The 21,488-nt window shown below is 42.2% G+C and overlaps 2 protein-coding genes across 2 annotated transcripts in view; both read left to right on the top strand.

Moving 5' to 3' along the window:
* Positions 1 to 4,290, top strand: part of LOC115134470 (calcium-dependent secretion activator 2-like) — a 178,825-nt gene extending 174,535 nt beyond the window's left edge. Inside the window, exons 26-27 of the mRNA XM_065022669.1 lie at positions 1,130 to 1,234; positions 1,454 to 4,290. Coding sequence (XP_064878741.1) covers positions 1,130 to 1,234; positions 1,454 to 1,624 — 276 coding nt within the window. The 3' untranslated portion in view covers positions 1,625 to 4,290. The remainder of the gene's footprint in view (positions 1 to 1,129; positions 1,235 to 1,453) is intronic.
* Positions 4,291 to 18,617: 14,327 nt separating this feature from the next.
* Positions 18,618 to 21,488, top strand: LOC115134793 (fez family zinc finger protein 1-like). Its single transcript, XM_029668988.2, has 4 exons — positions 18,618 to 19,758; positions 19,864 to 19,998; positions 20,323 to 20,455; positions 20,783 to 21,488. The coding sequence occupies exons 1-4, from the start codon at positions 18,976 to 18,978 to the stop codon at positions 21,034 to 21,036; spliced, it is 1,305 nt and encodes a 434-aa protein (XP_029524848.1). The 5' UTR covers positions 18,618 to 18,975; the 3' UTR covers positions 21,037 to 21,488.

Below are 21,488 nucleotides of genomic sequence, written 5' to 3'. Positions count from 1 at the left end.
GTGTGTGTGTGTGTGTGTGTGTGTGTGGTCCAATTCACTTAAAAAATTATCTGATGATTTATGCATATCAACATTGGATGGTGCCCACATTGATCGTGTCCCGCTTGTAAATATCTGGGCATCTGGATTGACGAAAAGTTATAATTTAAAAACCATATGGATGGGTTAATTAAGAGGTTGAGAATAAAAATAGGCTTCTTCTTCAGAAATAGACCATGACTCTCCCTGAAAAGCAGAAAGCAGAGTCAACTTTCCTGCCCGTGCGAGACTATGGTGACACCATTTATACAGCTTCTACTTCACTGAAACCACTAGATGCAGTTTACCAGAGCGCACTTCGCTTTATTATGGGCGACAGGTTCAGTACACTTCATTGCATCCTATATCAGAATGTAGGCTAGCCCTTTGTTAAGTCTCGTAGATTGACATGCTGCTCTCTTTTTGTTCATAAAGCCCTCTTGCACAAACTTCCGCTGTACCTTACTTAATTGTTCAACTGCAGACTTACGAGTCACCAGACCCGATCACAGGGATGGTTCCGTTGATATCTATTGAAGTAGGTAAATCTGCATTCAGTGTTTTTGCCCCCCATGTCTGGAATGATCTGGGTTAGAGCTCTCTGCACCTTGATGCTTTGTTACCTCTAGGGCAGCTCAAGTTGTTGATGGTGGACCTCCGTGTTAAGGAATGTGATTGCTTTTCTTAAATTGCTTGGAAATATTGTATGTTTTTATTGCGTTGTATTTGTAAATGTTGCACATTTGTATGACTGTGTACACGCAGGGCTCCCTTGAAACATCTCAATGGGATTTCCCTGCTAAAATAAAGGTTCAATCAAAAATTACGAATAAATACTATTTCTTAACAATTTACACAGTCCTGGCAACCACTAGCCTATGCCTAGCCATCTGGCTTAGCTAAATTACATTTGCTGTTATAGTGTAACTCAGCTATATCTTCTGTTACTTCATGCTCACAACCACGTTATATCAGCCTTATTACCTTGTGACAGATATAGTGTATAGAATCATTGTACCTTGACATGTTGCTTTATCTACAGTGTACCTCGGCTAAAAGAAATGTATAAGCTGACTTGTTTGTGTCTGTCTGCGTGTGTGCGTGTTCACAGCAATGGTACACCAGCTCCATGAAGGCTCTGTGTGTGTGGCTGACAGACAGACTGAACTTGCAGCTTCACATGTACCAGCTGAAAACACTCATCAAGATTGTCAAGGTAACGTGCATTGTTGAAGTGTTGCGAGTGTGTACACTGTAACCATTCAGCTGTAGGCCTCCGTCCAAACATGTACATATGTACCTCAATCCAAATATTAAGTCTAGTGCTCTAAGAATGTTTCTTCCAGTTGTGAATTAGCCGACAACTGTACAAAGTCTCGGCTACCCATTGCCTCCGTGTCCTGTGTGTGTTTTTGTGTTTGGTTTCATCCCACAGAAGACGTACCGAGACTTCCGGCTCCAAGGAGTTCTGGATGGAACCCTGAACAACAAAAGCTATGAGACCGTCTACAACCGACTCACCGCGGAGGAGACTACCGTGGCGGTCAAGGCTGGCGACGGTCTCCAAGGTATCACCATGAGAGACAGTGACGAGGAGGACGGATGAACTTTGGGAAGTGTGTGCTTGTGTGGAAGGGATGGAGATTGTGTGTGTGAGACAGAATGATATGGAGGGGTTGGAGAACACACACTAAAGTGTGTGATGAAGTCATCCATCCTTGTGAACCCCCTCTCTCTCACCAATCCCTAGTACAATAGTGGGTAACTTCCCAGCCATAATGACATGATGTTATTTTGTACAGTACAGCTCAGTGGTCACCAACTGGTAACCTTCAGGGGAGTACCCCTTTGTTTATTTATTTAATTTGTTTGTTTGTTTGTTTTTACTTTATTTTAATGGTGATGTAGACCAAGAAAACATGCAAGTTGTTCTCTTAATGCAGACCTTAATGCTCAAATCAGTTTTGTTTTTCAAATCCGTTTTGGAATATTGACTGTCCAAACAGCAGGTTACAAGTGACCAAATCGGATTTTGCTGACAAAGCAGTCTTTGCTGACATGGCTACGCTAGTTGTCATAGTAACGACTGTTGTGTGTGCAGTGGTGTTGGCTGATTGGTGGTGGTGCTCATGCTTCCTCTCACTCAGAAGATATGTACTGTAGCAAGCTAAGGTGACAAAAACAGTAGCTATTGCTTCCATTAACTTGTCCAGTGATTTTGTGTCAACATTTAGAAAGTTTGCATAGAAAATAGATGCAACAATTGCCGGCTAGGGTGTGTTTCCATTGAACAACCTTGTGTCGATAAAAACAGCTGGACATAATGTCACACCCCAACAAAACGCAAAAACCTACAGTGTCAAATTCAAATGTAGTGGCTGAAGTGTTTCCATTACCCATTTAGGCAAATTGCACATCGATACATTGGTGACAACCTGTGTGCCATCCCACCTACCCGTTTCATGTCTCGGGTAGCCTTCGAAAGCCAGCAAGAATGCAATAATTGAGTAGGCATTTAGAATTAAATGTTGTGGAGCTTTATAGTTATGTGATGACATCATGTGTCAATAAAATATTCTGCAATCAGAATTTATTAGAAAAAAAAACGTTTTCCATTTTAATTTGTCACAATAAAGAAAGTTCGACCAAAAGAAAAATCCACCAGTCGAACGAATAAAAATCTTGTCCATCTTTAGAAAATGTCTCCTATATCTGCCATTACACATGTCGCAATGATTTTTTGTTGACATTGCTTTCCAATAAACCTGGATCAATGGAAACCTGCCTAGTGCCTGTCATGAACATTTCCCAATTGCATTGAATGTTCAAAATCATAGTGTACATACACTTTTAAGCCTCAAAGGATAAGATGACCCAACTTTCAAAATTAGCCCATTTGGCTAGCCACAACATTCAACAAGCTAGCTAGCTGTTTAGCTTACTAGCATACTCACTCATTTGTTTGTACATGACTAACATGCTAGTTAGCTACCACATGTTCTTGTCAAACTGTCAACAGAGTAGCTTACAAGCAACGAGTTATGCCAAATAAAACAGTCTGAAAACCACTTGTGGGCAAATAAATCAGTCACATTGCCAGGAATCCGATTTGTATCTGATTTCAAAAAACACCGACAAATGTGGTTTGAACTGTGGCTTGAAATATCTGATTCGATGTGGTTTTTGACTGTTCAGACTGTAGAAAAGCAATCGGATTCAAATCGGATATGCAAACCACTAGAATTTGAGTCACTTCAAACTGCCAGTGCGAACAAGGCTTTATGGTTACCTAGATATAGCCATGCCAATTCAAACAGTTTTTTTTTTAAAAGTGCATTAAAAAGTGCAATATGAGGACATTGGGGTTGTTCTTACATAAGTACCCTGAAAGACAGTCGATACAGGCAGTATCCATATGTTTATGCTCTGCACTGTATGAATGGGAATGTATACCTGTAGGTTAAAGTATCACATTGTCATGGCATGTATGTAGGCTATGCTTGAATGTGTTTTCCTCTACAAGAGTTACCGGATGACCATGAATTCAAAGCTGTGTTAAATAGGCCTGATGGATTGTGTGCATCATGTTTGGAATCTGAATTGCCTTCTTAACTGTAATACTGCAATGAATTATATGAAATACATTTCTATTGTCTTCTGTGCACCTGTTTTTGTTAAGGTGTGTTCTAAGTGTTATAATTAGTGTGTTTAATGCAACCATGGTGTCCTTATTGACTAAATTACTCCATAAATTATATTAACAGCACAATCTGCAACGACGAACCCTTTGATTGGTAAGGTGATGGATGGAGCTATACGTTATTACATTTTTTTTTTAAGGAGCGATGCATATTGTTTTATAAAAACTGCTATTTAAAACCAAATGACTAAAATCACAACAAAAACATAAGCAATTGAGTATTACAAAATATCAAGCTAATAGGCATTTTTATAAGTTAGATTTTTCAAGAATCATATATCATTACCATAACTAACATACAAATGATGACTATCTTACAAATTGTGGCAACCTATTTGCCAACCTATTCCAACAGTTTATAGTTTTGTTAGAAGCCTAGCTGAAAAGTTTCCATCGTGACATCAACATTGACAGTGACGTGTTGAAATACACCTAGCTTAACGGCCATTTCCTTAGATTTGTATTGATCTCAAAAAGTACTGAATTGCAGAAATTGTCATTTTCTTGAGACATGACAACCTCGTTTCAACTAATCATCTTGTTCAATGTTATCATGAGCAGACTCCCCCCCCCCCCCCATTCACTGACCTGTGTAAAATGAAAGAATCAATATTCTGAGTTGGTTTAATTTTCCTCCAAATGGGACGAATACAGTTCTGTGGTCAAATTGAAGAGTTTGGTTCCAAAGCGCTATATCAACCAATTTTATTCACCATAAACGATTGCTTATGGTTACCTTCGTGTGTGTGTGTGTGTGTAAAATATTACTGTTCTCAGATTTGTAATTCATTGATTTTATGTTTATTATTATTTAAATGTTTTGCTAAATGCTATGTATCCATTGTTTAGCTGGAATGGAATGTTCGTATAGTATATTGCCTGTGATATGTGGTTGTCTCACGCTATCTTAAGATGAATGCACTAACTGTAAGTCGCTCTGGGTAAGAGACTGCTAAATGAATAAAATATCAAATGTAAATATTTGACATACAGATCTCATATTACTGTATGGATTCATTTTTTGAAACTTGAAAAAAAATATTGTTGTCACAAATGTATCATTTGTACAGTTCTTTATATAAAACCTAACAGGACTACTTATTTCTCTGAGAGTGAGGCGGATATACGCAGTGCCTTTAGAAAGTATTCCCACCCCTTGACTTTTTCCACATTTTGTTGTGTTACAAAGTGGGATTAAAATGGATTTAATTGTCTCTTTTTTTGTCAACAATCTACACAACATACTCTAATGTGAAAGTGGAAGACAAATTCTAACTTTTTTTATTTTTATTAATGGAAAATTAAATGTTTAATAAAATGTATATTGATTAGATAAGTATTCAACCCCCTGAGTCAATACATGTTAGAATCACCTTTCACAGTAGTTACAGCTGTGAGTCTTTCTGGGTAAGTCTATAAGAGTTTTGCACACCTGGATTATTCAATATTTGCCCATTATTCTTAAAAAATTATTCAAGCTCTGCCAAGTTGGTTATTGATCATTACTAGACAGCCATTTTCAAGTCTTGCCATAGATTTTAAAGACAATTTAACTCAAAACTGTAACTTGACCACTCAGGAACATTCAATGTCGTCTTTCTTTCTTGATGTCTATAGTATTCTCTCTGGTATGCAATCTGGTTTCCGCTCAGGTTATGGATGTGTCCCTTGATTCTAAGCAATGTTGTGCTGCTATCTTTATTGTCTTGGCGAAAGCTTTTGATACGGTAGACCATTCCATTCCTATGGGCCGGCTAAGGAGTATTGGTGTCTCTGAGGGTTTTTGGCCTGGTTTGCTAACTACCGCTCTCAGAGTGCAGTGTATGAAGTCAGAACATCGGCTATCTCAGCCACTGCCTGTCACCAAGGGTGTACCCCAAGGCTCGATCCTAGGCCCCACGCTCTTCTCAATTTACATCAACAACATAGCTCAGGCAGTAGGAGGCTCTCTCATCCATTTATACCTTCAACAACACAGCTTTCTTTAGTGTCTACAAGCTTTCTCTGCCCTTGTTCTGAACACCTCCAAAACAAAGGTCATGTGGTTTGGTAAAAAGAATGCCCCTCTCCCCACAGGTGTGTTTTTACTATTTCTGAGGGTTTAGAGCTTGAGGTAGTCACCTCATACAAGTACTTGGGAGTATGGCTAGACTGTACACTGTCATTCTTGCTCCTCTATCATAATCACTCCTCTTTCACCCCAGCTGCCAAACTAACCCTGATTCAGATGACCATCCTACCCATGATAGATAACAGAGACGTAATTTATAGATTGGCAGGTAATGCTGCTCTCGAGCGGCTAGATGTTCTTTACCATTCAGCCATCAGATTTGCCACCAATGCTCCTTATAGGACACATCACTGCACTCTATACTCTTCTGTAAACTGGTCATCTCTGTATACCTGTCACAAGACTCACTGGTTGATGCTTATTTATATAAACCCCCTTATCAGAGATATCTACTGCAGCCCTCATCCTCCACATACAACACCCGTTCCGACAGTCACATTCTGTTAAAGGTCCCCAAAGCACACACATCCCTGGGTCTCGTCTTTTCAGTTCGCTGCTGCTAGTGACTGAAACGAGCTGCAACAAACACTCAAACTGGACAGTTTTATCTCAATCTCTTAATTCAAAGACTCAATCATGGACACTCTTACTGACAGTTGTGGCTGCTCTACCTTCTTGCCCTTTGTGCTGTTGTCTGTGCCCAACAATGTTTGTACCATGTTTTGTGCTGCTACCATGTTGTGCTGCTGCCATGTTGTGTTGCTATCATGTTGTTGTCATGTTGTGTTGCTACCATGATGTGGTATGTGTTGCTGCCTTGCTATGTTGTCTTAGGTCTCTCTTTATGTAGTGTTGTGTTGTCTCTTTTGTCGTGATGTGTGTTTTGTCCTATATTTATATTTAGTTTTAGTCCCAGCCCCCGTAAGAGGTCTTTTGCCTTTTGGTAGGCCGTCGTTGTAAATAAGAATTTGTTCTTAACTGATTTGTCTTGTTAAATAAAAAAATTAAGAAATTGTAAGCAACCCCAGTGGATATTTGGCCTTCTGTTTTAGGTAATTGTCCCTCTGAAAGGTGAATTTGTCCCCAGACTAAACCAAGTTTTCTTCTAGGAATTTTGCTTAGCTGTATTCTGTTAATTTTTATCCTAAAAAACTCCCTACTCCTTGCCGATGACAAGCATACCCATAACATGATACAGCCACCATCATGCTTGAAAATATGAAGAATGGTACTCTTTGATGTGTTGTGTTGGATTTGCCCCAAACTTAACACTTTGTATTCAGGGAAGAAAAAAAATGGTTTGCCACATTTTTTGCAGTAACTCTTTAGTGCCTTATGGCAAACAGGACGAATGTTTTTATTCTGTACAGGGTTCCTTTTTTTCACCCTGTCAAATTAGGTTAGTATTGTGGAATAATGACAACGTTGTTGAGCCATCCCCTATTTTCTCCTATCACAGCCATTAAACTTTGGATGCAGTGATCACAAACATGGCCAAAGGTATGTGGACACCTGCTTGTCAAACATCTAATTCCAAAGTCGTGGGCATTAATATGAAGTTGATCCCCCCCCATTTGCTGCTATAACAGCCTCCACTCTTCTGGGAAGGCTTTCCACTAGATGTTAGAACGTTGCTGCAGGGACTTGCTTCCATTCAGCCACAAGAGTATTAGTAAAGTTGGGCATTGATGTTAGGCGATATGGCCTGGCTCGCATTAAGATTTCCCTTCACTGGAACTATGTGGCCTAGCACGAACCATGAAAAATCAGCCCCAGACTGTTATTCCTCCTCCACCAAACTTTACTTTACAGTTGGCACAGGGGTCTGGGATTTTTTTTTAAATAACTGTAGGACAAAACACACATCACAACAAGAGAGACACAACACTACATAAAGAGAAACCTAAGACAAAAACATAAAACAAGGCAGCAACACATGACAGCACGGCATGGTAGCAACACAACATGACAACAACATGGTAGCAACACAACATGGTCTGTCTGTCTGTGCCAGTTCATCTTGTTTTGTCAGGTGAACCCGCGTGTTACTCTGTGCGCCTGCTTTTACCTTTTCTCTGTTTTTTGCTTGTCCTTTCCTGCCTCGATTCTGAACCCGCCTGTCTGACCATACTGCCTGCCCTGACCTCAAGCCTGTCTGCCTCTGTACCTCCTGGTCTCTGACCTTGTTATGATCTTTTGCCTGTCCACGACTAATCTCTTGCCTGCCCCTTGGATACGAATAAATATCAGAGACTCGAGCCATCTGTCTCCCGCGTCTGCATCCGGCTCTCGCCCCGTGCCCTATAGTACGAACTGGCCATGACAGACCCAACAGACTTGGACCAGCTCTGCCATGATGTCTCCCTGCATGAAGCCACCATTGGGAGGCATGAGCCTGCGTCCGTGCATTACCTACTGGGGCCTTAATGACATAACGGTCAAGAATCGTTACCCCCTACCACTCCTTTCCTCGGCTTTCGAACCTCTCCAGGGGGCTACCATCTTCTCCAAGCTGGACCTTCGGAAAAGCTACCACGTGGTTCGGATATGCGAAGGGGATGAGTGGAAGACAGCCTTCAACACTGCCAGGGGACATTATGCAAAGCTGGTCATGCCGTTTGGACTCACCATGACCCCGCGGTCATCCAGGCCCTGGTAAATGATGTGCTCCGGGACATGTTAAATTGTTTCATGTTTGTCTACCTCGACAACATCTTGTTTTTTTCTCATGTCCTCCATGTTCGACAAGTCCTTCAGCTCCTCCTGGAGAACCAGTTATTTGTGAAAGCAGAGAAATGTGAGTTCCACCGCTCTACCCTCTCCTTTCTGGGATATGTCATCGCTGAAGGAAATGTCCAGATGGACCCGGAAAAGGTGAAACCTGGCGTTTCATTCGAGGCTACAGCATCCTGGCGGCCCCCCTCTCGGCACTCACCTCTCCCAAGGTACCGTTCACATGGTCCCCAGCAGTTGAAAGAGCCTTGGTGGACCTGAAGCATTGGTTCACTACAGCCCCCATCCTCACCCATCCGGACCCATCCCGTCAGTTTGTGGTTGAGGTCGATGCTTCTGACATTGGAGTGGGGGCTTTCCTGTCCCAGCGATCCATCCAGGACCAAAAGCTCCATCCCTGTGCCTTCCTATCCCATCGTCTCAACTCTCCAGAAAGAAACTACGACATGGGTAACCGAGAACTCCTGGCGGTCAAGATGGCACTGGAGGAGTGGAGACACTGGTTGGAGGGAGCAGAACATCAGTTTTTGGTTTGGACCGACCACAAGAATTTGGAATATCTCCGCACAGCCAAGCGCCTTAACTCCAGGAAGGCCCGGTGGCCTCAGTTATTCGCCAGGTTTAACTTCACCATCTCCTATCATCCAGGGTCCAGGAATGTTAAACCTGATGTCCTCTCTCGCCTGTATAGTCCCGCTGCAACATCCTCTGATTCTGAGACCATCCTCCCTACCTCATGCCTTGCGGATGCTGTGGGCTGGGGTATTGAGATCTTGGTCCACGAGGCACAATCTTCCCAATCTGGCCCTGGGGATGGCCCGGCTAACCTGTTATTCGTCCCTAATTCAGTCCGGTCCTGGAATGGGCTGATTCCTCCAGGCTTACCTGTCATCCGGGTTCCCGTCAAACCCTGGCCTTCCACCGACAACGTTTCTGGTGGCCCACAATGGTTCCTGACACCTCTGCCTTCATCGCCGCATTTGTGCTCAGGATAAGACTCCGGGGCAAGCCCCTTCGGCCTCCTTCAGCCACTACCTGTCCCTCATCGTCCCTGGTCCCATATCTCCCTGGACTTTGTCACTGGGCTCCCTCCATCTGATGGCAACATCGTCATTCTGACAGTAGTGGATCGTTTTTCCAAGGCCGCCAATTTCATCCCTCTCCCCAAACTACCCTCTGCCAAAGAGACAGCCCAGCTCATGGTGCAGCACCTCTTCAGGATCCACGGACCCCCGGTGGACCTCCGACCGGGGTCCTTAGTTCTCGTCTCAGTTCTGGAAGGCGTTCTGCACCCTTATTGGGTTATCGGCCAGCTTGTACTCCGGATTCCATCCCTAATCCAACGGCCAGTCGGAGCGAGCAAACAAAGACCTGGAAACAACCTTAAGATGCCTCGTCTTGACCAACCTCACTACCTAGAGCCGACAACTTGTCTGGATGGATTATGCCCGGAACACTCTTCCCTGTTCAGCCACAGGACTCACCCATTTCGAGTGGTCCATGGGGTATCAGCCTCCGCTCTTCCCAGAACAAGAGCAGGAAGTCAACATACCCTCGGCCCAGAAGTTCTTCCGTTGCTGGCGGCGTACCTGGAGAAGAGCTCGGCCAGCGCTTCTCAAGACCAACTCCAGGTATCGAAGACAAGTGGACTGCCGCCGGACTCCAACTACTCGCTATCGCATTGGATATAGAGTATGGCTATCCACGTGGGACCTGCCCCTTCGGGTGGAGTTGCGCAAACTTTCCTCCGTTTCATTAGTCCTTTCCCCATCTCTAGAGTACTTAGTTCCACTGCTGTTCATCTTTTGTTACCCTGTACCCTCCGTATTCACCCTACGTTCCATGTGTCTAGGACTAAGCCCGCGTCTCACAGCCCTTTGTCTTCTGTTTCCAGGCACACCCCTCCACCTGTGTCATCGATAGCCATCCTGCGTACACGGTGAGATCTCCTGAGTGTTTGACCACGGCGCAGGGGTTTCCTGACCATACTGCCTGCCCTGACCTCGAGCCTGCCTGCCTCTCTTTACCTCCTGGACTCTGACCTTATGATCTTTTCCCTGTCCACGACCAGTCTCTTGCCTGCACCTTGGTTCGAGTCTCTGATATTTATTAATATCCATCTGCCTCCCATGTCTGCATCTGGGTCTTGCCCTGTGCCCTTGTAGATTGCATGGCTATGTTCTCGATTTTATACACCTGTCGGCAATGGGTGTGGGTGAAATAGCCAAATCCACTCATTTGAAGGGCTGTTCCAAAAGCTGGGCCTAAAATAGTGTATAAGAGATCAACATTATTGTTGGTCTGATGTGATTAATAAGGAGTATCTAGATGCTGCACTTCCAATTATTGATAAACATGCACCTGTTAAGAAACTAACTGTTAAGCCCCCATGGTTGATGAGGAATTGAAAAACGGTATGGTTGAAAGATGAGGTAAAAGGAGTGGTTAATAAGTCTGGCTGCACATCTGACTTACTTACTGCAAATTGAGAAATTATGTGACTAAACGCAACAAAAAGCAGAAGAAACTATTATGAAGCCAAGATCAATTATATGAAGTATATGTAAGTATATGTAAGTATTGGGGAGTAACTGAAATGTTGTTGATTCATCCTCAGTTATCTCTTATCACAGCCATTAAACTTTGTAACTGTTTACAGCGGTTTCCTTCCTCTCCGGTAACTGAGTTAGGAAGGGCGCCTGTTTCTTTGTAGTGACTTGGTATATTGATACCCCATCCAAAGTGAAGTTAGAAACTGCACCATGCTCAAATGGATATTCAATGTCAGCTATTATTTTTTTCTTTTTTTTTAGCAATAGGTGCCATTCTTTATGAACTGTTGGAAAACATGCCTGGTCTTTGTGGTTGAATCTGTGCTTGAAATTCACTGCTCAACTGGGGTTCAGACATGGGGTATTCATTTAAAAAGCATGTTAAACACTAGTATTGCACACAGAGAGTCCATAAAACCTATGTGACTTGTCATGCACATTTTTACTCTTGAACTTATTTAGGCTTGCAATAACAAAAGGTTGAATACTGTCACGCCTTGGTCATTGTATTTTGTGTTTTGTTAATAGTTTGGGTAGGCCAGGGTGTGACATGGGTATATATGTTGTGTTTCGTATTGGGGTTTGTATTATTTGGGATTGCGGCTGATTAGGGGTGTGGTATAGGTTTGGCTGCCTGAGGCGGTTCTCAATGAGAGTCAGGTGCTTCTCTTTGTCTCTGATTGGGAACCGTATTTAGGTAGCTTGAGTTCGCGTTGTATTTCGTGGGTGATTGTACCTGTCTTTGTGTATTCACCAGATAGGCTGTATAGTTTCACGGTCCGTTTGTTGTTTTGTATTCTCAGTTATTTCATGTATCGCTATTTCCTTTATTAAAGCACATGAGTAACCTACACTCTGCATTTCGGTACGACTCTCTTTCAACAGACGAACGCCGTTACAAATACTTATAAAAACATAATTACACTGTGACATTATGGGGTATTGTGTGTAGATCAGTGAACAGAACATCTACATTTAAACAATTTTAAATTCAGGCTGTAACACAACAAATGTGGAAAATGTCAAGGGGTGTGAATACTTTCTGAAGGCACTTTTGCAACAAAATATGATTATTTGTCTCTCTGAAATGAAACCATTAAGCAGTGGTGTAAAGTATCTCATGCTGTGATTAGATGGGGAAAAATACCAATCTCTTTCATAAGTTCTTTAAAGGTCGACTTCGCGAAAGGACGTTGCTACGAGCAACACCACAGATATTGAGATGAGTGAGATGCAAGACTTCGCTCTCACACAGTCACAGATAGTATCTGCGCAGGTGCATGGGTTCGCATCATGCTGTTCACAGCGTTGTAGCCAGGGCACCAAAGCAGCGGAGAAGTTGAGCCTTGCGCTTCAATGCTCTTTGTTGTTGCGGAACTTGATCCAATATGCTGTTTATTTTCTACATCTATGTTATATCGCTGTCTACCTTTTAAACAAAAAAAGCTAATTTACCAAAATATCTGAAAATGTGTATATATAGCATTTTGGAATGAACCTTAAATTGTTTTCACCCATTTCTATTGTTTTAGGCCTACTTGTCTATATAACCATTAGAGTAATGTGGGGGTAACTACCCCCCCTACCCCCCCCCCCCACTAATATATTTTTGTAATTAACTCATAAAAGCTCAAGTCTAGGCATCTTATTTTAATTCAATAAATTAAATATTGAAAAATAAATGGCATTGCACATCTCACTTTTAATATCCTCTTCTCAATAATATCATCACTGTCATCAGTATCCTCTTCTCATTAATGTCCTCACTATCCTCTTCTCGATAATAGGAAGCTCTTTGCCACCTTCTCCTCCCTCCTGAATCCTCCTCCCCCCCCCCCCTCCTCCCTCTCTGCAGATGACTTCGTCAACCATTTTGAAAAGAAGGTCGACGACATCCGATCCTCGTTTGCTAAGTCAAACGACACCGCTGGTTCTGCTCACACTGCCCTACCCTGTGCTCTGACCTCTTTCTCCCCTCTCTCAGATGAAATCTCGCGTCTTGTGACGGCCGGCCGCCCAACAACCTGCCCGCTTGACCCTATTCCCTCCTCTCTTCTCCAGACCATTTCCGGAGACCTTCTCCTTACCTCACCTCGCTCATCAACTCATCCCTGACCGCTGGCTACGTCCCTTCTGTCTTCAAGAGAGCGAGAGTTGCACCCCTTCTGAAAAAACCTACACTCGATCCCTCCGATGTCAACAACTACAGACCAGTATCCCTTCTTTCTTTTCTCTCAAAACTCTTGAACGTGCCGACCTTGGCCAGCTCTCCCGCTATCTCTCTCAGAATGACCTTCTTGATCCAAATCAGTCAGGTTTCAAGACTAGTCATTCAACTGAGACTGCTCTTCTCTGTATCACGGAGGCCCTCCGCACTGCTAAAGCTAACTCTCTCTCCTCTGCTCTCATCCTTCTAGACCTATCGGCTGCCTTCGATACTGTGAACCATCAGATCCTCCTCTCCACCCTCTCCGAGTTGGGCATCTCCGGCGCGGCCCACGCTTGGATTGCGTCCTACCTGACAGGTCGCTCCTACCAGGTGGCGTGGCGAGAATCTGTCTCCTCACCACGCGCTCTCACCACTGGCGTCCCCCAGGGCTCTGTTCTAGGCCCTCTCCTATTCTCGCTATACACCAAGTCACTTGGCTCTGTCATAACCTCACATGGTCTCTCCTATCATTGCTATGCAGACGACACACAATTAATCTTCTCCTTTCCCCCTTCTGATGACCAGGTGGCGAATCGCATCTCTGCATGTCTGGCAGACATATCAGTGTGGATGACGGATCACCACCTCAAGCTGAACCTCGGCAAGACGGAGCTGCTCTTCCTCCCGGGGAAGGACTGCCCGTTCCATGATCTCGCCATCACGGTTGACAACTCCATTGTGTCCTCCTCCCAGAGCGCTAAGAACCTTGGCGTGATCCTGGACAACACCCTGTCGTTCTCAACTAACATCAAGGCGGTGGCCCGTTCTTGTAGGTTCATGCTCTACAACATCCGCAGAGTGCGACCCTGCCTCACACAGGAAGCAGCGCAGGTCCTAATCCAGGCACTTGTCATCTCCGTCTGGATTACTGCAACTCGCTGTTGGCTGGGCTCCTGCCTGTGCCATTAAACCCCTACAACTCATCCAGAACGCCGCAGCCCGTCTGGTGTTCAACCTTCCCGAGTTCTCTCACGTCACCCCGCTCCTCCGCTCTCTCCACTGGCTTCCAGTTGAAGCTCGCATCCGCTACAAGACCATGGTGCTTGCCTACGGAGCTGTGAGGGGAACGGCACCTCAGTACCTCCAGGCTCTGATCAGGCCCTACACCCAAACAAGGGCACTGCGTTCATCCACCTCTGGCCTGCTCGCCTCCCTACCACTGAGGAAGTACAGTTCCCGCGCAGCCCAGTCAAAACTGTTCGCTGCTCTGGCCCCCCAATGGTGGAACAAACTCCCTCACGACGCCAGGACAGCGGAGTCAATCACCACCTTCCGGAGACACCTGAAACCCCACCTCTTTCAGGAATACCTAGGATAGGATAAAGTAATCCTTCTCACCCCCTTGAAAGATTTAGATGCACTATTGTAAAGTGGCTGTTCCACTGGATGTCTTAAGGTGAACGCACCAATTTGTAAGTCGCTCTGGATAAGAGCGTCTGCTAAATGACTTAAATGTAAATGATAATATCATCACTATCATCACTATCCTCTTCTCATTGATGTCCTCACTATCCACATTCTCATTAATGTCCTCACTATCCTCTTCTCGATAATATCATCACTATCATCACTATCCTCTTCTCATTGATGTCCTCACTATCCACATTCTCATTAATGTCCTCACTATCCTCTTGTGAATATCTTCACTGTCCTCTTCTCATTGATGTCCTCACTATCCACATTCTCATTAATGTCCTCACTATCCTCTTCTAATTAATATCCTCACTGTCCTCACTATTCTCTTCTCATTAATATCCTCACTGTCCTCACTATCCTCTTCTCATTAATATCCTCACTGTCCTCACTATCCTCTTCTCAATAATATCCTCACTGTCCATATTCTCATTAATGTCCTCACTATTCTCTTCTCATTAATATCCTCACTATCCTCTTCTAATTAATATCCTCACTGTCCTCACTATTCTCTTCTCATTAATATCCTCACTGTCCTCACTATCATCTTCTCATTAATATCCTCACTGTCCTCACTATCCTCTTCTCAATAATATCCTCACTGTCCTCACTATCCTCTTCTCAATAATATCCTCACTGTCCTCACTATCCTCTTCTCAATAATATCCTCACTGTCCATATTCTCATTAATGTCCTCACTATCCTCTTCTCATTAATATCCTCACTATCCTCTTCTAATTAATATCCTCACTGTCCTCACTATTCTCTTCTCATTAATATCCTCACTGTCCTCACTATCCTCTTCTCATTAATATCCTCACTTTCCTCACTATCCTCTTCTAATTAATATCCTCACTGTCCTCACTATTCTCTTCTCATTAATATCCTCACTGTCCTCACTATTCTCTTCTCATTAATATCCTCACTGTCCTCACTATCCTCGCCTCATTAATATCCTCACTGTCCTCACTATCCTCTTCTCAATAATATCCTCACTGTCCTCACTATCCTCTTCTCATTAATATCCTCACTATCCTCAATATCTTCTTATTATTATGATGCCAAATCATTCTTAAGTAGCCTATCTAAAAATGACTGTGTAACTCATTTAAGTTACTTTGTTGATTATTTGGACGTGATTTGGACATGATTTGGAAAATTATAATTTGGGTAGCATTCACTTGCATTGGACTGAGGGGGCAGTTTACCCCCAGCACACTCACCTTAAATGTTACTGCTTTATTAAAAACTGCATTTTTTTTGTATCTCTAAACAAGTGGATTATGTATCTTTAGTCTCCCCTAATGGTAGACATATCTATAAAAAGTTTAGAGGTCTAATTTAAGTAGATGATATACTGTACATAACTTTTTCTAATAGACAAAATATTAGATCAACTTACCTCAGAATCGTTTTGTTAGTGACTTAAAAAAGAGCCAATTTTGATTTGTGCAAGAGTAGTGGCAACCAGGGAAAGAGTTGAAAATGGTTTCTTTGAGAATGACAGGGAGGGGTGCTAGTTACTCCACATTACCATATCTCACATGACACAAAATAGGATGTTGTTGAGTTTGTATTTTCAAACGAAATGCAAGTGAAGAGGAGAAACAGCATCAGGCAACCTCGCCCACGGTCCAGCCAAAGATTTTTTATAACTAACTGTGGTCCAGCTGTCCGTCTGTGTCGCCACAAGCATAACGTCGATCTGCTGTGGAGTTAACCAATCAGGATATCCCCTTATTAATTACTGACAGCATGTAATTACTAAGTAGTTAATGGTCGGTTACTGACTTGATGATTGAAGCAGTGTTATAATTTACACAGTGTGAAGGCTTAAGTCTAGCCTACATCCAATGTTTTGTTTCGTTTTGTTCGCCAGAAAGATTAATAAAAACTATTTAGGCTACACTGTATGAATAGGCCTATAAGCGATATGTTATGGGTTCATTTTCAAAATAAACCTCATAGGAGGCTACGGAAGGAGTTTAGCCTAGTATTTTTTTCTTTTTTTGAATTAGGCGTATTTGCGGTCCGCAGAATTTTCACAACATAAACGATAATTTCGCATATTAAAGAAATGAATGCATGCAGTTAGGCCTATTTATTTTTGGCTTTTAGTACATAGACCTAACCTTAAATTATATTGGTGAAATATCAGTATTTCTTTTTTTAGCATTTTTTCAATAACTTTTAGCCTAATAGGAAAGGTAAATAATACCTAATAATACTATTTATAATAATACATATGCATTGAGATTAAAAATAGGCCTAACTAAATAATAATAATAATAAATATTATGAATAGGAATTATTATTATTATGCATCACTGTTAATCCCTTGAGCTGCGTCATTTACTACAATCACTGTGTTGGTTACCTAAATGGTCCTTGCAATAGAAGTGAGCTGTATCGCATTCTCTTCATGCCATAGTCTCAGAATTGAAGGAAAATAAAAAGTCCGGGGGGAAAAGAAAACACAAGGGATTAACGCCAGTTTATACCAATACTTTGTAATTATATGAGATTTTAATGTCAATCAAGTGATTACAAATTATTTTAATTACGTGAAAGATGTTTAGGTCTGAATCCTTAGCACCGCATCAATGAATAGCAAGCCAAGCCATATGGGTTTCAGTCAGGTCTCCAAAATGTTTAACTGAAAGAAATTCGAGCAGCACAAGAAAGCACCCCGCTGATTCTCTTTAAAAGGCTTTGGATTATAGGCTATTTGACACCAAACAGATAGCATTTTGACAACCAATTTGATTTGTTTCACACAATAAATAATAAATATCGTCACCTATTAATTTCGACAATCCGTATCATATAATATATTGAATAATAATTACTCCAATAGTTATGTTATAATAATACTAATAATAATGTAGTGTTGCTATTAGTGCTTCTTCAATTAGAAGAAAAAAGAACGCCAACCTATCTCTTTATTCTATTCCGTGACATTCCTTCATCATTCATTTCTCGGTATCCTATATTTTTTTTATTTCAATTGGAAGAAATCAAACAGTGTAAACAGTCTAAATAAAAATTGCTGTGACGGAACGCAGACAGTTTCAATCGATGCGCATATTTACCTTGTTCATTGACAGGATTGTCATTGAGCATTCTTCTAGATATACCCAGATGAAACGTTCCAAGTTATTACCAATATGACTTCAACCGGAACAGTGGACAAGCTTTCATTACTGTACATTCGCTAGAGAAGTTGTTGTTCGGATACATACACCTCTCCTGACAGCGCAAACCTATAGTCCTTGAGGCACATATGGAGCTCATCGTGCACACCTCCGCAGTCCCACCAGCTTTGGGTTTACTTGAGCTCCCTCGTGTATAGGCCTACTGGCAGACTGATAAAAAAAATGAATAGCTCTACTTGAATTAACTCAGTGTTTTATGAAAATACTGTAGCCTATATTGGATTTTATACAGTAGCCAAAATGTAAAGGCCCACACCTTAAAATAAGCTTTTTATAAAAATGTATCCACTAGAATTCAGATTAGATTGTAATGTGTTCGGCATAGTGGGGTTTTCTTGTTGTTGGATTACTATAGAGACAATTATAATAGTTAATTCGGTTAAAAACGCAATGAGTATAAAGGTAGCGTCATGTGTCTGACCAATTTGTAAATATTGGCATAGGACTAGGTCCTAATAGCTGAGTTGTAGTAAAGAGGATTTATACATCTACTGCTTTGTACATTTTTATAAATAACAGTTCATCTTTAATATGAGCATAATACACATTCGTAAAACCAATGCCTATATTAGTTAGAATTGTTGCATGCTTAAAATATCATGCACCAATTAAGATATCAAATTCGGATATGTCAAATGCTGACATCCTCTGACCCCACAGAGCGCCTGTCTTGTGCGATTTCAAATGATGTCACACGAAACCACAAGGGGAACTCAGATTTGCCAAAAGCTTTACAGTTGTACAAGACTCAGGCCACCAAAGAACAGCTCCTTTGCGACGCGGGTAAGACAAACGTTATCGTAGCAGTAGCCTAGTAGATGGGCCACAAGTGGAGAATTGATGGAAGAGAATTGAGCAATTATCTACTTTACTTTTTCTTCTTGGGCGGTGACTATTGGTGAGGTCTTGGCTGCGTTATTGACTCAACACGCCTTATTGAGCAGTCGTGCTAGACATAAGTGCTGGTTTTCCGGAATCAACGCAAAGCGAGAACAGTGAGGGGGCTCTCGTCGACTCCGAGTGTGCCGAATGATGTCCTTTCTGTCGGGGCAGTGAGAAGGAATCAAAGGTATCTACAAAAGGACCACCAACGCCTGCTTTCCAAAGGTGTTGTTTTGAAAGTTATGGACAGTGCGCTCTACCACTCAGCGGGAATTTTCGGCACCCCCTCGGCTTCTAGAAACTTGACTGCGGGCGGAAACATGATCACCTCCACCAAGCCTCTCGCTTTTTCGATCGAACGGATTATGGCCAGGACGCCCGAGCCAAAGTCGATACCTTTCCCCAACCTGTTCCATCACACTCCGGTGGGCAAAGCGGACCCGAAGCAGGCGCTCAACATGACTTCATCATCACTGCATTGCATGATACCATTAGTGCCATTGGCATACGAACCCGGTCATAAACTAAATATGAATGGATTAGAAACGAGTCACTTTGACGCTTCCTCGTATAATTCAAATGAGTTGGTCAGCATTGGTTTGAACTATAAGAACGAACAACCAGATCTGAGCTCGTCGGTGGGGCAATACAAACTTTTTCGACCACGGGTGGTAAACCAGTCATCTTTTCATGCCATGGGGGCTGTGTGCTACCTGAACTGCGGGCAGAGTGCATGCCCACCCCCAGCTAGCATCGTAAACATCCACCCCATGGCCTCCTACTTTCTCAACACTCCACTGCAGCATGCGCGCCAGAGAGCTTTCCTCGCGGAGAAAAATAAAGTGTCTCACTGTGCAGACAGATACGCATCCGGAGTTAAAGACATTTCCCAAACTCAACTCCATCACTACATGAAAGAGAGCGCACAGATTATATCGGACAAACTATTCAAGGGCTCTTCCAAATTGAACAGCGGTTGCCCAAGCGGCAAACCCAAAGTATTCACCTGCGAGGTTTGCGGAAAGGTAAGACCATCCATTTCATGTTGGTGGTCTTTTCCTTTGCAGGCCTGCTTGATAATTTCAAATCGTTCATGTTAGAATCATAATATCTGTATTTTCTATTCACAGGTGTTCAACGCCCACTACAATTTAACGCGCCATATGCCCGTGCACACTGGAGCGAGACCATTCATCTGCAAAGTATGCGGCAAGGGATTTCGACAAGCAAGCACCCTTTGTCGCCACAAAATTATTCATACTCAGGTATTCTATTCAATCATCATAATCATACCCAAAGCCATTCCCATGTTCCATGTTGTTTAAGCGAGGAACTAGGCCTGCATTATCAGTAAATTTGATTTAACAACGCATCAATGCCATTATTGTATTTAAGGCTAAAATATGCATATTTTTGCCTGATGTTGAACATCTCAACGTTCACTTGTTTAACAGTAGGCTATAGGCTATAGTCTAGTTTATTATATGCCTTTATATAAGCAATTGTACTGTATGCCTACAGCTTTAGTTGGAACCCAAATAAAATTAGATTTCTAAAATCACATTCATTTGTTCATATGCCCTTCACAGGAAAAGCCTCATAAATGCAACCAGTGTGGAAAAGCGTTCAACCGGAGTTCAACTCTTAACACTCACACACGAATCCATGCAGGTTACAAACCTTTCGTCTGTGAGTTCTGCGGCAAAGGATTTCATCAAAAAGGTTATAAAGAATGTTAATGTTAAGTGTTCTGGATTACATGATTGGAAATGTACCTTGTTATGACCATTACTCGATTTGTCCAAATAAAGTAGCCTAAATACATGGAATAATTTGCAATATTTGGATATGAGATTATTATTTATTCTGCTTTGAGAAGAAAATCTAGATTGCTTTCAGAACTGAATTTACGTTGCTCAATTAAACTCAGATTACATGTACAATGTACGACTCGATTTATGATTTGGATTCAAACGGAATTGACTGATAACTGTGGCTCTGATTCTTCACAATATTGTTGACATCCACTTTCTTTTTTTTATCATCAAGGTAATTACAAGAACCACAAATTGACACACAGCGGGGAGAAACAGTTCAAATGCAACATCTGTAACAAGGCCTTCCACCAAGTGTACAACCTGACGTTCCACATGCACACGCACAATGACAAGAAGCCCTTCACGTGCCCGACTTGCGGCAAGGGATTCTGCAGGAACTTTGACCTGAAAAAGCACATGCGAAAACTACACGATCTCTCTGGATCCCAATCCCCTGCCACTCTCGCCACAGGCGAAACTGACTAAAAAGCTCCGAGGCTAAAATGCCAAACATGCGCCTTTACGCACACTGATTTGCCCAAATCTGGAATTACGCATGCGAGTTTAGACCGCGCAAAGATGCTGTGGACTATTCTATTAGTACATATTTTCCTTGAATTTGACATTATAATGTCACTATACTGTTGTTTTAAATCTCAGGATTACTGTAAAATGTCGATATTTATTTGAAACTTTATAGGCTAATAATTTAAGAGAATAATTGAAGACTATGTACAAATTATGTTTTGCTGTGATAAGTGTGGTAGCCTACCCCATTTTATATGATGCCCTTGATAAAGTTACATGATTTTCCAACACTTGTGTATATGCAAAGTTTTGCAGGAAACGAGTGTCTTTGACACATAGACCTACAGGCTACGTTTTTAAACAGGTGCATAAACTCAAACATTTAAGTTATGAAAATAAAATAATGACAA

The sequence above is a fragment of the Oncorhynchus nerka genome, linkage group LG9a, assembly GCF_034236695.1.
Source record: "Oncorhynchus nerka isolate Pitt River linkage group LG9a, Oner_Uvic_2.0, whole genome shotgun sequence".
In the NCBI taxonomy this organism is placed as follows: Eukaryota; Metazoa; Chordata; class Actinopteri; order Salmoniformes; family Salmonidae; genus Oncorhynchus; species Oncorhynchus nerka.
This window is presented reverse-complemented; position numbering and strand designations above follow the sequence as displayed.

Excerpts from the sequence above, each read along its gene's own strand:
- LOC115134793 (XM_029668988.2), top strand. The coding sequence starts at position 18,976 with ATGGACAGTGCGCTCTACCACTCAGCGGGAATTTTCGGCACCCCCTCG. Across the intron at positions 19,999-20,322 it reads ACAAAATTATTCATACTCAG|GAAAAGCCTCATAAATGCAA; the intron begins GTATTCTATTCA and ends TGCCCTTCACAG. Across the intron at positions 20,456-20,782 it reads CAAAGGATTTCATCAAAAAG|GTAATTACAAGAACCACAAA; the intron begins GTTATAAAGAAT and ends TTTATCATCAAG.